The sequence below is a fragment of the Ammospiza nelsoni genome, chromosome 1 (genome assembly GCF_027579445.1).
Source record: "Ammospiza nelsoni isolate bAmmNel1 chromosome 1, bAmmNel1.pri, whole genome shotgun sequence".
In the NCBI taxonomy this organism is placed as follows: domain Eukaryota; kingdom Metazoa; phylum Chordata; class Aves; order Passeriformes; family Passerellidae; genus Ammospiza; species Ammospiza nelsoni.
Window position 1 is genome coordinate 147,632,178 of NC_080633.1, and position 19,945 is coordinate 147,652,122.

The 19,945-nt window shown below is 43.2% G+C and overlaps 1 protein-coding gene across 2 annotated transcripts in view; it reads left to right on the forward strand.

The window, feature by feature from the left end:
• Positions 1–5,045: 5,045 nt before the first annotated feature.
• KHDRBS3 (KH RNA binding domain containing, signal transduction associated 3) overlaps positions 5,046–19,945 on the forward strand; it is a 90,800-nt gene continuing 75,900 nt past the window's right edge. For both annotated transcript variants that reach the window (XM_059488600.1, XM_059488610.1), the window contains exon 1: positions 5,046–5,525. In XM_059488600.1, the coding sequence (XP_059344583.1) occupies positions 5,438–5,525 (88 nt within the window). In that variant the 5' untranslated portion in view covers positions 5,046–5,437. The remainder of the gene's footprint in view (positions 5,526–19,945) is intronic.

Below are 19,945 nucleotides of genomic sequence, written 5' to 3' on the forward strand. Positions count from 1 at the left end.
ATGTGGGAGGACCAGATGCATCAAGGGTTGTAATACACGTTGATTGTCCCAGCACCAGAGAAGGCAGTCACAAAGTGCTCAAAGCAAACCACTTTTGTAAGTGCACTAGGCAGGAATATAGGAAATTAAAGAGTGCAAAATTTTGCAAAAGCTCCTAGCAGAGGAATTTAGCAATGGTACAACATTCCTTTATAGTTACAGTGTAAGATCAAGAAAGGATTACTAAAAAAGTATTTATATTCAAATATGACACAAGAGAAAAAGACTATCTAGAAAAAGTTTTCTTGCCATGATAATGTTAATATCTTTTGCATTATTAGAACTATAGGAAGTGTGTATTAGCAAGTACATAATAGAAAATGCCAAAAATCTAGATTTTTAACAAATACCTGTACAAAACAAATAATGTGCTGTAAAATCATTGTACCTTATTCAAAGCAAGATTAGAAAAGACCCTTTTAATATTACAAAATGCTTCAGAGCAGAGTATACAAAGTTCCTCAAGATGCCTACAGGCACATCATATGACCAAGACACAGGTGTGTGTGCAGCTCCAGGACTACACTGCTCCACAGGACTACACTGCAGCTCCACTGCTACAGCTGCCATTAGCAAAATATCCAAAGGAAAGAAAAAATCCTTCAGATCATGGCATACTTGAATATAATGACAAAGGTGGTGAACTCACTGCAATGTATTGACTCAATTACTGCACTAGAAATCAGAGAGACTCCTCTGATACAGTGTGTTAGACCTAGAGAGAAAGTAAAGTAGAATGATAAAATTTATCTGCTCTAGATGATGTAATTGTTTTTCTCTACAGGTCTCATCCATTCTATGTACTGTGTTCTACCTTCACTTGGCTGATTACCTTGATTAGGTCCAAATAAAGCTTAAACTTTGAATTATGAGGCAAAAGGTATAAAAGAGAAAGATGCAAATTTTTAGAGAAAAGCTTTTGAAAACCATTTGTCATGGGTGTTTTGATATGACAGCACTCTCTTAGCGGTTTTTTCATATTTTGAAACACATGCAAGTTGAAAAAAAAAAAAAAAGAAAAAAGCCACAGGAAAATTGGAGAAAGGAGTGCCATGGTGCTTTCATCACGCCTAATAGAAATTGGCAAGTAACAGACTGCAATATTAAGGAAGCCAGAACCCACTTAGCAACATGCTAGTCAGAACTGTGGTGAGTCACATCAATCACTAAATGTGGTATTTGTGACAAACCATTTATCCAAAGAGACCCTGCTTCTACAGGTCTTCAGCTCTGTGCTCTTTAGTGAGTTGAGGTCTCAAATAAATAATGATTCTGTACCAATCTGTTGTGGTCTGAGATTTAAATGAGGAACCCAGGAGTTAATCAGAAGCAAGGACTACACTAGAGGCATGTAAAATCTGCCACAGAATTGGAAATTCTGTCACCCCAGCAGGGTGAGAGCCTGTGGGTGCAGTGCCTTCTGTATCCGAGTGAGGGTGCTGCAACAGACCCCCCTTGATCAGGTGCCTTGTGGCAGATTCCAGCCACAAGGTTGATTTTGCCTAAATTACTGCCCACTCTGTTTGGTTCCTCTCCTGTGACAAATGTTCCATCCATTCAATGGTCACACCAAGCTGCCACTGACTGCTGTGCTCAAATCCCACAAAGCCAACCCTGTCCTGGGCTGCATCCACACCCTGTGGGAAGCACAGAGAGAGGTGATTCTGCCCCTCTGCTCTGCTCTCATGAGACCCCTCCTGCAGTGCTGCATCCAGCTCTGGGGTCCTCAGGACAGGGAAGATTGGATCTATTGCAGCAGGTCCTAAGGAGGCCACCAAGATGGTCAGAGGTCTGGAACACCTTCCCTGGGAAGACAAGGCTGAGTGAGTTGGGACAGTTCAGCCTGCAGAGGAGATGGCTCTGGGGAAACCTTATAGCATTTTGGCACTTAAAGGGGGCTTATAAGAAAGATCAGAACAAACATTTTAGCAGGAGCTGTTGTGATAGGACAAGGGGTAATGGTTTTTAAGCAAAAGTTAGTAGACTCAGACTAGATTTAAAGAAATTCTTTACAATGAGCATGGTGAAACACTAGACCAGGCTGCCCAGAGAGGTGATAGATGCCCCATCCCTGACAACATTCAAGGTCAGTTTTGATGGGGCTCTGAGCAACCTGATGTAGTTGAAAATGTCTCTGCTCATTGTAGGAGCAGAGTTGGACTAGATGGTCTTTCCAACCCAGAGCATTCAATGATTCCAAGGAAATGACAAATATTTAGTTGTACTTGCAATAGTTGGAACAAAGACTTTGGTGAAATTACTGCTTGTAATCACTGCTTGTTATGTTGATCCAACAAATAAAGAAAACGTAAGTGGATCAATTTGTATGGAATCCATATTTCAGAGAGAGGACACTGCTCAGTTTCTGCCTCTTTACACATGGTCCCCTCACAGCCTGCTGGTACAAGAAAGTGAATCTCACTCCTAAGAGTGAAGATACCAACACATCCTAATGCTTCTAGCACATATGAGTATTAATTTTGGCACCTACAATTTCAGCTTGTAGATGGACACACTGTCAGGTCAGATAACTGGTGCTAAAAAGGCAGCAATGAATATTAGTCTGACATGGTTCCTGACTGATGTCCACCTACCAAACTAACTTCCTGAGACTACCACAGGCATTAAACAGCAAAGTAGATGTGTACTGTTAGAGAGAAAACACGTTTCAGTCATGAGTTTTAGAAGTTTGGACTCATGGATTTTCAATATTCATGAATCCTACAGCTAATATTTACTGGGCAGCTCCTTGAGCAACGCTGCTTTGCAGGCTCTGCATAGATTTCAGCAGTAAAAAAGCAATCAATCCTTAAGAAGATGGTGTTTCCTGCCTTTCCTGGACAGTAAAAGTGATGCTCAGCAGGCTTTTCCCAGCTAAGCACATCCTGGGCTGCTTTCTAGGGCCCAAGGCTTGTAATTTCCCATCCTGTCTGGCCTTGTCTTACTTTATTGCATCCTAGTGAACTTCATTGGAGAAAACAATATCCTGCATTTGTTATGTGCAGGTTTGAGTTTGAACAATAGGGTACAACATGGATAATTTTATAACTCCTATATTATTACAGACCTGGAGAGAACCAAGTCTTCAGACTTCCAGTAAGTCTTTCTTTGTTGAAAGCCAGAGGGAATTGGTATAATATGGGAAGAAATACTGTGGTTTCTTGAAACAACAAATGTTTGTTTAATCAGTTACCAGGGAGAATAAGACTCTTTCCAAGAAAGGTGCATTGTTTTTTACACAATTTGTAATAGCTACTGTTCTGTCTGAGGTCCTGCATGCTTTAGTACAACTTTAAGTACATTTAGGCTTAACTGGAAAAATAAGGATTGTTTTGCTCCAGGTCACTCAATAAAGATTACACTCCTACATATTGTTCTGTGTCAAGAGTTGTATGTGCCTGCCTGCTTCACAACAGATGGCTGCATTTCGGTACTTTTATATAGAAGACGTATATGGAAGGTTGAAAAAAACATTCATTTTAATTCAAATTCTTCCAGCTGCTTGTATGCTTTAGTTCTATCCATTGAGCTTGATGTCATGCAAAAGAAGTTTTTAAATAGAACTTTGCAAATTTGCTCCTGTTTATTTTGTATCAAGATTTATTTGGAATGGTTGTACAGAGAGTATAAATCAAGTATATTTCATGTTGTAACATACCAGACATTGTTTCATGGGACATTAAAATCTGTGAAATGCAACAAGGAATAAGACACCTTAAAATATAGTCTTTTGGTTATCAAAGTGAAAGAGCACTTACAGTTCTGAGAAGGGAGCCTTAACCTCTGCTTCCAAGCTTTGAATGAGCATTTCGCATGCTGGTTTACTTTTCAGAGCTTTTTTTCCTCCCTGTATTGCAGGGATATGAGTAAGATATATCGCAGATTTTTTTTTTCCCCCTATGAAATACAGAAGTAAACATTTGGTTATTCAATTCACAGACATATGAGTATTTTTTCATGGCCTTTTAAGTCTAGATCATCAAAGTCCCTTATTGGCTTACCCAGTAAACACTGATTTAAAATGCTACTTTATGGCTTTGGCTTCAGTGATTTAGTAATTTTCCTCTGCTTTGCCCTTGTGCTCTGCGACAGAGCAGAGCTGCTCCGGTTTCCTCCGGGCTTTTGTCACCCAAGATTCATTGATGAGACACCTAAGGACTAATAAGGGAGCGATGTAAAGCATCAAAGCTAAAGAACAGAGCGAATCACCACCTAGAACAACAAATGCATCCTCTGAAAAAGGTCTTTTTAAGGTCCTAAAAGTCTTGCAAGCGTCTTTTAAACTTTGCTTCTCTTTCCTGCTTTAGAGCAGGGGGAACCCCAAACCCACTTAGAGCGGCACATCTGAGCATCAGAAATACAGTTTTTTGGCTAGTGTTTATGAAGTGATTTGTATTACTAGAGGCAAAAGCACAGAACGCTGGATAGAGAATACGCTGTTTGTGAGGGGAGAAAAAAAAAATAAAATCGCGTTTGCGCTACTTGCAACACAAGGTCCGCCTTTCTCCGTAAATGTGACAGGGACGGAAAGGACACCGTCCTGGATCCCCGACCCCTTTCACAGATCCTACGGACCTGGAGAGGGTCTCGAAGAAGACTCGTGTGTGGGAAGGGTCGCTGTGGGGTCTGAGGGGCTCTGTGAGTCTCGCCAGTGCAGACATTGCGCTTAAGCCAGCCCGCTCCCGCCCAGCTCGCGCTGCGGAGCGACTCTGGGAGCGCCCCTCAGCACGGGACCCTCACCGACCGCTGGGAGGCGGGGCCAGCAGCAGCGACCAATGAGAAATTGCGGCTAGTCTCTGACTGACAGGCCACGCCATCCAATAGCAGCCTTCACTTGAGCAAGGCGGGGACACTGGGGGAGCTCTGCTATCCCCGCCCATTGGAAGGGGCTGGGGCGGGGCATCGCCCCTGGGCGGGGCTAAAGGCCTAAGGGGGGCGTGGTCTAGGGCGGTATATAAAGCTGGTGCGGCGCGTTTTCTGTGCTCAGTGGGCGCAGTGTCGCCGGCGGGGCTGTTTGTGGTGTTGGTCTGTGCGCAGCCCCTGCCGCCGCCTGTCTCTTTTATTGTGTGCGCGGCTCTCGTCTTGCCTGGGTCAGCGGCTCCCGGGGCGCGCCTTTTTCCCTTCTTTTCCCTTGTGCGCTTCCGCAGAGCGATTTGTCCGCGCCCCTTGTCCGCTGAGGGGGGGCGTCCCCCCAGCCCGCGCCCCTTTTCTCCCCCCTCCTGGCCGGGGGCTTGCGGCGCTTCCTTCTGGATGCGTCCCCGCAGCCCCGGGCGGGAGGCGGCCAGGGGGAAGCGCTGCCTCCGAGGATTTACCGCTGCCTGGGACTCGGACCCGCTCCTTCCCCGCGGGCGCACCCGGCGCCCCGGCTCCGCTGCAGCTCCGGGCCGCCGCCGCTGCCATGGACGAGAAGTACCTGCCCGAGCTGATGGCGGAGAAGGACTCGCTGGACCCGTCCTTCACCCACGCCTTGCGGCTGGTGAACCAAGGTGAGGGGCGGCGGGGCGGAGCGGGGCTCCTTGTCCTGCCGTGGGGACGGGCCGGAGTGAGCGGCGGATGCCCACCCCGAGGTTCTCCTTCCCTTATTGCACCGGCTGGAAGGGTTTGTTGTGTTGAGGTTCTCGGTGCGGGGCTCACCCTTGCCTGGCACCGCTTGGGGGGTGTGTTGTGTTCAGGCTGTCGGTGTTTGCCGGCTCCGGGCGCCTTCCCCTTCCCCGGCCGGGCAGCATCGCCCCGGCAGCCGCGCTCGCTGGGTGCCCGCCCGCATTGTGCCCCTCTTCCCTCCGTGTGTTCTCTGCCGTCGCTCGCTGCTCGAGTTAGAGATTACTCCGAGTTGAATGGCTGTGTCTGCTGTGCTCTGCTCGGGCTGCATGTCAGTTAAAACCCCAGACGGTTTTCCTATTTTACCCCGTTTGTGAACAATGAGCAGCCGATTGTTTACATGTGTGTGAGCCTTCGGAAGAACGAGCCTGCTGCCAATGGCCTTTCCTAGAAACTTTGGGCTGTGCTACATCTTAGTAAACCGTTATAAAAACACAAAGCATATTTTGTTTTGCAATTATATAACTCCAGATAACAAGTTACTCCCACCCCTTCTGCATCTGTCAAGTCAGATGTGCTTTAAAGTGCTGTCTTTTTGTTTCAGTGATGCAGTGCTGATTAGAAAAGTCATTCTGTGTGAATTAAAGTATGATTTAGTGTACATTTGGACATACTGTATAATTGGCAGGCGACTTTCAAGTACAGCTCTGGAGAGACAAATGCTTGCTCTAGTGCTTAGGATGCTCAAGTGAAACAAGCTATGAGCTGATCCTCTAACACACCAAACATAGTGATAGCCAGAATGATTTTGGCTTTAATTGCAATGTTTACTAAGCCGTGCTTGGTGTGCTTTGCATTCTGTAATAGGAACAAGTTTAAGTTGATGTGGGTTCTTCTAATATGTTGTAGGTTTTGCTGTGTAGTAGGTGCAAATGCCTGTCTCAGAATCAGAAGGAGAATTGCTGTTGTCTGAAACACTCTGGAGTTAGGGGTAGCTGTCACAGTTTAAGCTGTAGAATGCATATGCTAAGAATTGAAGGTCCATGTCCATGGGTGGATGGAATATTGCATATTTTTCCAAACTTTGAATCTGTAAAAATGTCCCTGTTGATTGTGGGAAAAGGAGAATTATGTTAAAAAACCAGTTATTTGCTGTAAATGAAAAAACTTGTAAAAATTAAACTTGATGGCTATAAATTATTGAAGTCCCTCTCCAGGTAGTGAAGAATCTTTTTGCATGTGTAAATTAACCCAGGGAGTTACAGAGCCATGTGATTGACTATTTTGTAAACAGTGTTAAAGAAGGTAAATCTGTCTTTCTGACTGAGTTTGTGATATTTTTTGAGGTTCTCATTGAAATGATAAATTGGAGGATGGAAACTTTTGCTTTTCATTATGGTATCTGCATGCATATATTCCACTCCAGAAAAAGAACCTATATTTTCAGTGTAAAAATGCAGATGTATGTGCATCCAACCTCTGTAATCTAGTAGGTGTCTTGATTTTTTTGTTTAGTTTGAAAGCCAAGTCTTGGATTGGATTATATCTGAAGTGTTTCACACATTAGAGGTGGAGAAAAGAAAGATTGAAGGTGACTAATCAACTGGTTAGCTCCAGTTTAAAATGGAAGTTTGTATAATATCTATGTATAATAGTTTAATTGTAGAGTCCCCAAAGAGCCAGATCAGATGAAGTCCCTGTATAATACAGGTGGGAAATATGACTTCAGGAGGGGATGTTTCACTAACCCATCCTGCCATGATACTAACTTTATCAGGGGTTGGTTTTTTTCTCAATTGTAATAATTCTATGCACTTAAATGAATGACAGTTGTTAGTGCAAATGTATATGTAATGGTTGTGGCTTGGATTTTGTATGCCAGGTCTACTGAGTATTTTCTATATTAGTTCATGTGGAAGCAAATGAAATAGCTTGTCTAGTTTTTTTTAACTGGGTTTGTTTATCTTTTAAGTTTAGAATGAAATAGGTTTCTAAGTTTGGCTTCTTTTGGGTATCTGTGAGAGTATGTCTTAGCAAAGGTTTTAAGTGCTTTAAATAACCAGCTTAATTATGTAATAGCATTTTGGTGTCTTAGTGGCATTAAATTTGCTATCTGTATTTACTTAAACTGAAATACTGTACATCAGCTGGCTTTCTTCAGAAACTCAAGAGTAATTTGTAAGAGTTGTATGGATGAAGAATCCTTTTGAGATGCTGAAGTAATTGAGGTGTGTTTGCTGCTTACACAAAAGAGCCACATGGCTAACAAATTTCCAGTCATGTTGAAATTTGGTTTCTAGGGAAAATCCTGGGTCTAGACTTCTGAAATGTGGCAATTACAGCTTTCAAATGGAAGTGGATGGATTTGCATATTATGCTTATAATTACACATTATAATTTGTGTACACACAAATTACATAATTTTAAATTTAAAAAGTGAAGCTTGACCTGCTTCAAGTTCCTGGGTAACATTTCAGTTAAAAAAGAACAATGTGGAAATAACTAAGATGCTGTAAGAATATTTTCGTGGGCAGTATTATTAATCTGTCTTTCTGAATTAAGATATGAGAGGAGTTTCTCTGCCTTGAAATACTGTTTGGAAAGCACTAAAATCAAATATTAGTATCCTTCAATGTTCCTGCATGGTAAGTCCTGATTTTTCTTGTTGAGAACTCTGTTCAAGGATTTGATGTTTTCTGTCCTTGAGACAGAAAAACAATACTTATTGCTTAAATTTGTTTTAAGCAGTCACTGAAACATTTAACTGCTGTTTAAATTGTAGAACAGTGGGAATCTTTTCCAGGAGACTAGACTTTATCCCTTGTTCTAATTAAGAAGATGTATTTGTATAATTGAACATTAAGCCATCCTAAAAAGAGGAATTTTTTTTTGCCCATAAACCCTTAAGCATGTTATAGATTGGAAATGGACTTATTTGCATGTGTGGTAAGATGACCATGCTAATAGGATTAATTTGCAGCTGGTATCAGACACTGGGAACTGGAATTTTGTCCAGTTATTAGTTTATAGTAAGTTCTGTAAATGAGGAATCTGGGGAAAGATGGGCTTTTATGAAGAAACAAGAGCTTAGTACATTTGTTTTCCTATTTTCAACTCTCATGGGCTCATCTTTATGCAAAATCTGAAAAATATTTTTCTAGGAGAGTGATGGTAGTTCTGAAATCCAGCCTTATTTCAAAGGCTGTGTTTGCAGTTGTGGTTGTTTGTAAATGTTGGTAAATGTGCAAGTGTAGTGTTGATTCTCATAACTTGGTTCACGAGTGATGCTCTAAAAATACTCAAAGATCTGAGACAGAAAAGTTACTTTACCTTCTTTCATGTTTATTTATAGTAGTGATTCAAGACGAGCAGTTAGTGAATGTTGAATGAAGTATGTGAAACTGCAGATGGAAGAGGCAAACTGTAAATAAAACATGGTGATACCAGACACATTTCCAACAGGGGAGATGTGAAAATGGGTGCTTGGAAGTTGTTTGGTTTGTGTGGATAATTAAATGTGTGCATAATGAAAGTTAGAGTTGCTTCCATTGCTGAAAGACAACTCTCTTGTGCAGACTGGACCTCTGCAATATTTCCTTATGAGCTCATTTTAGCTGTTTTGAGACTTGTAGTATCTGAATTTGGCAAGGCTTCCTTTAGAATGTCGATGAGATGATGTTCAGGAATACCAAGCCTTGCTATCAGTAGATGGCTGTATGTGCTAACTGTGTTGAGTGGCTTCCCTGAGCCACGTGGCTAGTGGTGATCAGCTGGGGATTGCTGTCTCTTGTGTCAGATTTTGCTTGGAATTCAGTAATCAGAGCTGTACCTCCCTAAAATCAGGGAGAATAGAATGTAAGGGAGTGTACTCACTTTCTGCTTTGTGGAGGATATTAGTGGTCTGATTTTTTTTTTTTTTTTTTAGTAGAGATGGCTTTGTAAAAATGGTTGAAGTAGGAGCTAAGCAGTAAATTAAGGTTCCATATATATTACTGGTTTTTGTTGTGGTTTAAGCTCAGCTTGGTTGGTAGGTACTGTGCAGCCACTCATTGCTTTTCCCTCGGTGGAATCAGGGAATTGAAAAAAGGTACAACTTGTGGGTTTAATGACTGAAATAAAGTAAAATATAATAATTATACTGGAAATTAAAAAGAGGACTAAAACCCAAGAGAAACAAGTAATGCCTAATACAGTTGTTCCCCAAAAGCTGACTGATGCCCAGGCTGTCCCTGAGCAGCAATCAGTGGCTCTGAGTCAACTCCCCCCCGTTTATATAGTGGACATCCATCCTGTGCTGTGGAATATTCCTTTGTCCAGTTCAGGTCACCTCTCCTGGCCGTGCTCCCTCTGGGCTCCTTGTGCACCTGCTGCCCAGCAGAGCGTGAGACACTGCAAAGTCCTTGATTTAGAGTAAGCACTACTTAGCAACAACCAAAACATCACTGTGTTGTCAGCTCCTACTGAGTCTGAATCACAGCACTGTACCAGGCTCTAGGAAGAAAATGAACTCTATCCCAGCCAAAACCAGGACAACTTTGAATAAATCTAGGTATGCAAGGGGATTTGTGCTTTTCTTTAGTTTATCAAAAATAAATGTGATTGTGGAGTGACGTAGCTGTGTTGTAACATAAGTAATGACACTGAAGCACCCACTTTCCTGTGTGGACAAGTTTTGTGGCATGGCACAGACACATGGTGCTGCTCATTCAGTCACTAATGGTGTTGAATCACCATCAGTGTAACCCCAAACTCTCTTTTCTGTCATTATAGTATCGATCACAGAAACAATACTAGTTGTCCTACTCTCTGAGGATTTCAGAGCACTTCATGAAGGTTATAGGTGTTTTGAAAATGAGATATGGCTGGAGAAAGCTGACTGTGTTTTTAAATTACTTGGAGCATTGTATGAAATATAGTAAGTTTTGTTCTCCTCAGGTTTTTTTCAGACAGCTGGTCACTTTTAGTTGCTATTCTTAGGAGTTAACCAGAAATAGTCTTGTGGTTTTAGTCTGATTACTAGAAGACAAGAGTCTAAGCAAAACATTTAGGTGGAATTGGATATTTACAGGCCAAGTGTGATGAAAAATTAAAGTGGTAGTAATAGGAATGGATATGATGTAATGGTTGCACCATCAAACTAGGGAAGGCTGACTTGGCTTTTATTTCTGTTTTCTTGAAGCAGCATGAGAAGTAGAAACCCTTGGAGGGCAGAAGGGATATTTCAGGGTCTGTCTCTCATCTCAGCTATCTGTATCTGGTAAAACTTCAGAAGTTCACATTTTTATTATGATTGCTCTTTGCTTTTACTACAGTGAAACTGTATTGGAGCAGTCAGAGGGCTTCCTAAAAGTTAGATTTCGATCTTGCTCTCTTAAAAGGCTGCGGAAGTGGTTTATCAGATATTCCAGTCATGTTAACAGGGCTTCTGCAAAATGCAGCTGAAGATAATCATACTTTCTTCACCCCTGGGCTCATCTGTTCTGAAGCCTGACTGAGCCTAGAGCCACTCACTGCAATCACAGTTAGTGTAAAGCTGACTCCTAATTCACTTGCACACTCACTTTGGCAGTCAATGAGAGAGATTGAATTTAAAGGTTTCAAATGCAGCCTGACATGGTTTGTCACTTTCAATCCTTTTTGACACCAGCCATGCAAATTAAAGCTGTAACCTTCTGAGTACTTATTTACTGGGGAAATCAGGAAGAAGGTCACAGCACTGTTCCTCTGGCCTGTGGCTTGTTTGACTTTTCTTGCATATACTTAAAATTTATGTATGTGACCTTTCTGCCTTCTGACTTCCAGTGTAATTAAGAAACAAAAGAATTTAGGATGCACTTTTGTTTGAAAGAAGCAGGTATCGAGGTTCAGAGTTTAGAAGAGTCTGTAAAGTATTCAGTGTGGTACTGCATGACTTTTTAATTAGTATTTAGCAGGGTTCAGTAAAAAGCATGTTTAAATAGATTAACTGGTAACTGACCTAATATTTTATGGTGAATTAACTGACTGTTCTTAGCTGAGCTGTGAAGGAATCTTGCAGGCTTAATGTTTACATTATTAATACTGTTTTTCAAATAGAAGATAACAAAGGACAGGGCTTCTGTACTGGGCATGTGGAATATCTTGATAAAGTGGAGTTGTCTACCTCTGAGTCCTGCGAAGGCAAGTCTCACCCATGCCATGGGAGCTGTTTGGTAGTGGTGGTGATAGTTCTGGGAATTATTTTACAGCCATATATTTCTAGCCAAGTGTGATTTTTTTTTTTTCCCCCAAGTGTAACAGTAGCTAGAAAATTAATATCTTTATGGCCTTAAGCTAAGGCCATAAGGGCATATGGACTCAGGAATTTAATTTTCTTGTGACATTCTACTTGCAGAAGTCCGTATGTCTTAATCTTTGAGGAAATCATGGAAAAATACAATGCTTTGCAAGTTTGAGAAGGTCTGTAGGCCTCTTGCTAGTCTGATTGTTGTGTGAAAGGGGTCTTTGACTTGTGCTTTGAGAGCTTGGCTGCCTGCAAGAGTGAATAAAGGTGCAAAGAGGCTCTGAAAACCAATGGTGAAATGTCTGGCCAAGAAGTACAAATGAAAAAATGCACAATGCTTTAGCAATAGATGATTAACTCTTAAAGCAGATATAAGGACCAGTAGATTTTGTGCCTTGACATCTTTGCCTCAGAATGAGTTTCATGTATGGATATTTGATCCCTGCTAAATTGTTAAGCTCTTTGAACTGTCAATGACTTGGGCTGTACAGTAGCTGTAGGTTGGCTGTTTATGCCAAGGAGCAAATTAAAAAGCAGTAACTGGAGAGGTAGCATGAAGAAGCATTGTTAGAGTGACTGATGTATTTTGTACCTCCATAGCTGAGCAGTGCATGTTTTATTCTTTGTGTGTTTATCCTATCTTAAATTTTTCCTTTACTTAAACTTGTTTTTTTCATATTTATCACTTCTGGTTCTTTTATGTTGTGTTGTTGTTTTTCAGCTTTTTTCCTTATTGTCAAGACAAACTTAGTAAGAAACTAGGCAGTTAAATGGATTTCCTTTCTATTCTCCATCTCTCGTTGCTATTTGCTGGATGCCTTTCATTTCTTATTTTGATGTGTTTATCAGACTTTTGGCTGCAGGTAGCAACTCAACTTCAACAAAGTTGCAAGGCAGCAAAAAAATGTCAGTTTAATTCTTGTAGATGGTAAATCTTTCACTTTTTTGGCTTGTATAGGTGTTCTTTTATAGATCTTTATTTTCTGGGAAGAATTTGTTGACAAAGTAATTGGAAACCTAAAAGATTAGAAATCATTTCAGTAAACCCATTGTACTTGATCCAACAGAAAATTTGTTATAGCAACTGCTGCTGTGCTGATCTTGGTATACTATAGTGACAGTGAAAACCTGAAGTTGCAAATCTTTTGAGGATTTACTGATTTTCTTTGGGTTTAATAATCCATCAGGATTGTTCAAAAGGACCAGTCTGAGTTAGATGCCTTTCTGTGGACAAGACAAAGAGTATAGGAAAATGTCTTAAGCACTGTGTGCAGTTTCAGACCCCACCATATAAATCACAATATAGGAAAGATATAAAACTATTAAAGGGTGTTCAGAGGAGATAAAGATGAATGGTCTGGAGGAGAAGCCATCTGAGATGTGGCTGAGGTCCCTTGGTCTGTTCAGCCTGGAGAAGAAGGGACTGAGGGGAGAGCTCATTGCAGTCTGCAACATCCACATGAGGGGAAAAGGAGGGGCTGGCACTGATCTCTGGGGGTGACAGTGGCAGGACCTGAGGGAAGGGCCTGAAACTGTCAGGGGAGGTTTAGATTGGATATTGAGAAAATGTTCTTCACCCAGGGGAAGGCTGGGCACTGAAACAGTTTCCCCAGGGAAGTGGTCACAGCACCAAGCCTGACAGAGCTCAAGAAATATTTGAAGTTTCAGCCACATGGTGGGATTCTTGAGCTGGTCTTGTGCAGGGCCAGGAGTTGGACTTCAGGCCTTGTGGGTCCCTTCCAAGTCAGGATATTCTATGATTCTGTAAATTGCTTCTCCTCTCACTGCTGCTGCATTTGTTGAAGGCTTAGAGAAGAAATGTGTCTGTAGCCTTTTATTGCCTCAAACCATTCAGTAACACTACTCTGGGAAGCAGATGTGTTTGAAAGCAAAAGGTTTTAGAGGTTGTCAGCCAATTTTTCCTACTGCTTTGGGATAAAAATTATTATTTTCAGATGTAGAAATGGAAGGACTGCTTCTAATGTGGTCATTCTTCCTTTCATGTGTCCTTTTCTGTTTGCTGGTAGTGGACAAAGGTTTTTGTTACTGGTTCATTTTGATCCGTGTTCTAATTAACTAGAGGTGGTCAATACCAATCCTGATGTGTCCCTGGGAAGAGTTTCTGCTCCCTGCAGTATTTGACGGTTAAGGAGATTTTTGTTGCTTTTTTTTCTGCTGTTAAGCAGAAATGTTGTGGTGCCCTCTATGCTGACTTCAGTGATACAGCTCCATGGGGTAAAGCAGTGAAGTAAAAAAATCACCCTTTCCTTCTCTGTCCACCTCCAGGCTGCTGCTAAATGATAAATTTCACTTCTGTTAAAGGGAAAGGCACTATGGTTTTCATGTCTCTTTGGTTATTTGACTTCTATAGTGTTTAACTCTACCCCATCTCCCCTCCTGAGCTTGAGGGAAAGCAGATTTTTCTCAGCTATAGAAGCACAGTTCAAATATGATGATCTTGATCCATTTGTAGAGTCATGAAAGTTCAGTAAGCATTTTGTCACTTTATTAAGTATCCAACTGCTTCATGACTACTTCCAGCCTATTATTTTAGGCTCAAGAAGTCCCAATTTTGAAGAAACTTGCTCACAGATCAGTTTTCTGCCTTCCTTTAAAGGATTCCCCAAAATCTTCGTGGTAGTTGGAGATGTTTCTCAGAGGAAAAGTGTTTGTTCTTAATGATTGGTTCAGTTTCTCCATTTAAAGCCTGGTGTGCCTGGAGGAGCTAAGCTGTTTCACAGCAGATGGGCTGCAGTGATACCTTTAGCCCTTGTTAACACTTGCTCCCTATGTGGAGTTATCCCAGTAATATCCCAGGCTGGATAGTCTGCAAGGTGAAATGCAGCACCTTGGTATAGATCTTTAAACACTGCAAAAGGCTCTTGTGGTCCAATTTGTCTTGTGTTACACAGATTAGTCTTAAAGATTCTTTTTGCTTATCATATACCCTTGACCTTTTTATTACACCATGCATCCATGGTCTGGAAAAATGATTAGGTTTTTATTGGCCTACTGTATAAAAGCATACAACGAAAGATTTATCATGTTTTTAAGGCTTGCTGTATCTGTTCTTTAGACCTTTTTGTTTCTGCAGGCCCCTGAGTCTTAACACAATCCTGTTAATACCGTGTGAAACAAATGCTGGGAATGATGTAAGTGTAGTCATAAAATGCTTGTGAGGCCTGTGGTGGTTTTGGCTAGGGTTAATTTGTTTTTTTCCCAGTAGCCAGTGTGGGGTTGTTTTGGATTTGTGAGGAAAGCAGTGTTGATAACACAGGGATGTTTTCATTACTGCTTAGCAGAGCTTACACAGAGGCCCTTTCTGCTCCTCACCCCACCAGCGAGGAGGCTGTGGAGGAACAAGGAATGGGATGAGACACAGCTGGGACAGCTGACCCCACTGACCCAAGAGATGTTCCATACCATATGGCATCGTGCCCAGCATATAAAGCTGGGGGGAAGAAGGAAGAGGGGAAGTTTGGAGTGATGGTGTTTGTTTTCCCAAATCACTATTATGTGTGATGGAGCCCTCCTTTCCTGGGAATGCCTGAGCACCTGCCTGGCCATGGCAGGGGTGAATTGTTTTACTTTGCTTATGGGCATGGATTTTGTTTTATCTACCATTAAACTGTCTTTATCTCGACCCACCAAGTCTATTAATTTTACCCTTGCAATTTTCTCCTGCATCCTCTTGCAGGGAAGGGAGCACCTATGTGGGGCTTAGCTGCTAGCTGGGGCTAAACCATGACGGAGGATTAATGACCTCTGAAGAATTTTTCCAGCCTTATATGATCTGTTAACTTTAGGATCTTGGGCGATTGCAAACTATTAATATGAGCACACTTTGGAAAGAGCAGAAGCATTCCACAGTGGGTTTTCCTACAACCTTCTAATACAGCACCTTCCATGTAGTGATGCATAGGTATTGACGATGCAGCTTTTGCAGAACGATTTTTGAATGCATCTTTGCCAGGCAACTCTATTATGATTAGGGCACTAGTTACTAGAGAAGGCATTGTGTGTGCTTCATTTTCGGGGGAGCCGTTTCGCGAGGGTTTTAGAGCGTTTCGGGAATTATTTCTGGAGCGGTGCCAGGAGGGGGCGACAGCGGCCCGGCCCTGCGGGGCTGTGGGATGGGGTGGGATCCTCGGGAGAGCCGGGATCGGGGCTGTGGGATCGGGTGTGATCCCTAGGAGAGCCGGGATTGGGGCTGTGGGATCGGGTGTGATCCCTAGGAGAGTAGGAGAGCCGGGATTGGGGCTGTAGGAATGGGTTTGAGGATCGGGGCTGTGGGATCGGGTGGGATCCTCGGGAGAGACGGGATTGGGTGTGATTCGCCGGGAGAGGTGTGATCGGGTGTGATCCCTCGGGAGAGGCGGGATTGGGATCGGGTGTGAGGCCCCCGGGAGGGCCGAGGGGAGCCGGGCTCGGGTGCCAGCCCCTCCAGAGAGCCGGGATCGGGGCTGTGGGGATCGGTTGTGATCCCCGAGAGAGCCGGGATCAGGGCTGTACGAACGGGTGTGATCCCTGGAAGAGCCGGGATTGGGGCTGTACAAATGGGTCTGATCCCCCGGGAGAGTCGGGATCGGGTCTGATCCCCAGGAGAGCAGGGATCTGGGCTGTACAAACGGGTCTGATTCCCGGGAGAGCCGTGGTCGGGGCTGTGGAATCGGATGTGATCCCCAGGAGAGGCAGGATCGGAACTTCCGGATCAGGCATCAGCCCAGCGGGAGAGGCGGGACTGGGGCTCCCGGGATCGGGTGTCATCCCCCTGGGGGAGCTGGGCTCGGGTGTCAGCCCCTCCGGAGAGCGGGGATTGGGGCTGTACAAACGGGTCTGATCCCCCGTGAGAGCCGGCATCGGGGCTGTTTGGATCCGGCGTGATCCCCCGGGAGAGGCAGGATCGGAACTCCCGGGGTCGGGCATCAGCCTACCAGGAGAGGCGGGACTGGGGCTCCCGGGATCGTGTGTGAGCCCCTCAGGAGGACCGGGCTTGGGTGTCATCCCCCCGGGGGAGCCGGGCTCGGGTGTCAGCCCTTCGGGAGAGCGGGGATTGGTGCTGTAGGAGCGGGTGTGATCCCTGGGAGAGGCGGGATTGGGATCGGGTGCCAGCCCCTCGGGAGAGCGGGGTCGGGGCCAGGCGGTGCCGGTGCCATCGGTGTTGGCCTGTGGCAGCAGCTCCCACAGCCAGATGTGTCCTGTCTGTCCCCAAGGCGCAGGTGTGTCCCTGTCCTGCTGTAACCCCAGCCCGCAGCCCAGGTGTGTCCCTGTCCTGCTGTAACCCCAGCCCCCGCGAGGGAATGGGGGCGGCAATCGGAAGAGTAAAAGCTACAAAACTCTGGGTGAAGAGAGGATACTTGGATAAGCAAGGTACAAGCTGCACACGCAAGCAGATGAAAACAAGGAATCCGTTCTCCGCTTCCCATGAGCTGGCAGGTGTTCAGCCATCTCCAGGAACATAGGATTCCATCACACCTGACTGTGGCTCCAGGAGACCAACGCTTCCACCTGGAAAATCCTCCCCCTTCCTTATTCCTCCCACTCCAGATGTTCACCACTTCCTTCTGCCCCTCATTTTTTCTGCCCCACATCTCAACCCACGCATTCTTCAAAGCCATGCTCTTCCTATGCTCAGGCTCCATCATTCACAGCCTAAGTGGCGAACAAGATATCTGAAAAATAGGAGGGCTCCAAAAAATACTACCCACAACCACTGCATGCCTTACCATCGGCAGCCTCACCCTAATAGGAGCACCACTTCTAGCGGGGTTCTACTCAAAAGACCAAATCGTCAAAAGCCCAAACACATCCTAACTAAACACTTGAGCCCTTCTCCTAACCCTACTAGCCACATCATTGAGGATGACACCATATCATACATGGGGATGGTTTTAAACTAAAGGAGAAGAAATTTGGATTATATGTTAGGAAGAAATTCCTCTCTGTGTGCTGAGGCACTGGCACAGGTTGCCCAGAGAAGGTGTGGAAGCCCCATCCCTTGGAGTCTGCTCCAGGTCAGGTTGGATGGGGCTCTGAGCAGCCTGGTCTAGGGGAAGGCATTCCTGCCCATGGCAGGGGGTATGGAACTAGATGATATTTAAGGTCACTTCCACCCTAAACCCTTGTATGACCTGGTAGCTTTGACCTGTGTTGTTTACTTCATGTATGCTTGAACTGTTAAGACTGCTGTCGTCCAATTTGAAAAATCTTGAATAAAATTTTAGAAGAAACTTTCTCAGACTTCTGAATTTGAAGTTCTTAGAATATTCCTTTTTTATCAGCTGATTAAATGGAGAGTACGGGGAAATTACCATAATGGTATTTATAAATTATTTATTTATAGATGCACTTATATAGTTTGGAGCTCTGAAATAATAGGCCTTGTTTGTAACCCTAAGTAATAGTTCACATAGTTCAGTATAACATTAATTAAAAACACTGGTGTGTATTTCATTACCACATAAGTGGCAAGTAGCTGGCTGTGGGATCAGGTCTATAAAGAACTGGAAGTGAATTATCCTTTAGATTAATGCCCTGATAGTGGAAAATGGATGTGATTTGCTTTCTTAACTTTTAGGTTATAGTTTAGACTTCACTGGTGTGCTGAGCACTGTGCTAACATAATGTATTTTCTGCCTCTGAGTAGGTTGTAGGTCCTGAAGGTACCAATCCCTTATTCCTGTTCCTGTGTTCAAAGCAATGACCAAAGCTTCCAATGACTGCCTGGGCTTGGAGGCTGCTTGCTGTGATGCCTTGCATGAGGCTGGTGCTGAGTATTTATTTAGTTACTCTAGGCAATAGCTAAAGTACTCAACTTGCTGGATAGCCTCCTGCTTGGTCATTTTTCTGGGGAAAGCAGTGAAATGGATAGGAAATAACTAAATCAAAAGTACTTTTTCTCCCATTTGGATGAAGTACAAGGTAAAACTGTAGGTTTAATTCTTTACTGTTCTTTCAGACTATTTTGCTGAACTTTGTATTATTGCACTGGAGTAGTAGTAACTGGCTGGAGCTCAACCCTGTAGCTTGTATTTCAGTAAGTGTTTTAGCTGTGACTTCATTATTTCGAAGTCTGTGCAAATGATGCTAATCCCATAGGTATGTCTTGTCAGCATCTGTATGAGGTATTTTTTGGCTTCTCATTTGGAAAGGTTTCATTGCTGCTATCAAAGCTGAGATTTGAAGCTTTTCTGCAGAGTCATTGGAAAAGAGCTGAGTGGAGGGAATGCAGAAAGCAAATGTAGTTCCTTTATTCAGGTTTGGAACCTTAAATATGGCTGTGCATACTGTTAGTAATGGATGTCAAGCTGTGCTGTAATAAAACAAATGTTAGCATTATTTTTCTTTCATTTTATTGATGACTAATCAGCTGTTTTAGCTGTATCAATGATAGTCAATCAACTTTTAGTAGTAATACCTTTTCCCCTTACAGTACTTCATCCTCAAAACAGCCATCCTGTCATGGGAGAAATTCTACATGTACCTAATTGAAATCCTAACAGAATAGTGAATGCAATTTCAATTTGAGCCACAAGATGAAGAAATAAGAGCAGATGGCCCCTTCAGAAAAATAGATTAAACAGAATAGATATTCCTGGCCAGCTACATAGTTAATCTCATGCTTTTGTCAAGGGGTACTGCCAATACATAGTTATTATGCAAGGATAAAGTAAAAGCTGTATGAATTTAGTGATAAAAGCTTTCCTTCGTTCCCAGCTCTTTCTGATAATTTAGTGTAATGTTCGTATTTTTAAAGTTACAGTTAGAGCAAATATGAGTAGTAATCTATTAAATTAGTTGTGTCTTGCTTTATAAAGGGATCCTGCAAAAAGAGCAGCTCTGGGAATTTAGTTCCATTCATGATCTATGGAAATTCATGGTAGCATTTCCGGTATTTTCTGACTCTGTGACACACTGTTGATTGAGTCTTTAAACCCACATGTCAGATTTGGTAGAGGGATTTGTAAGTGTGTCTCTCCTGTTGGCACGAGGAAGAGTTTCTATTCCCTATGGTTAAATGTTCTTTTCAGAGTGGACAGTCAGATTTTTGAGTTCAGTGAAGCACCTTTATTTCTTGGGTGTATGCAAAATAACGCATTCCAGCCT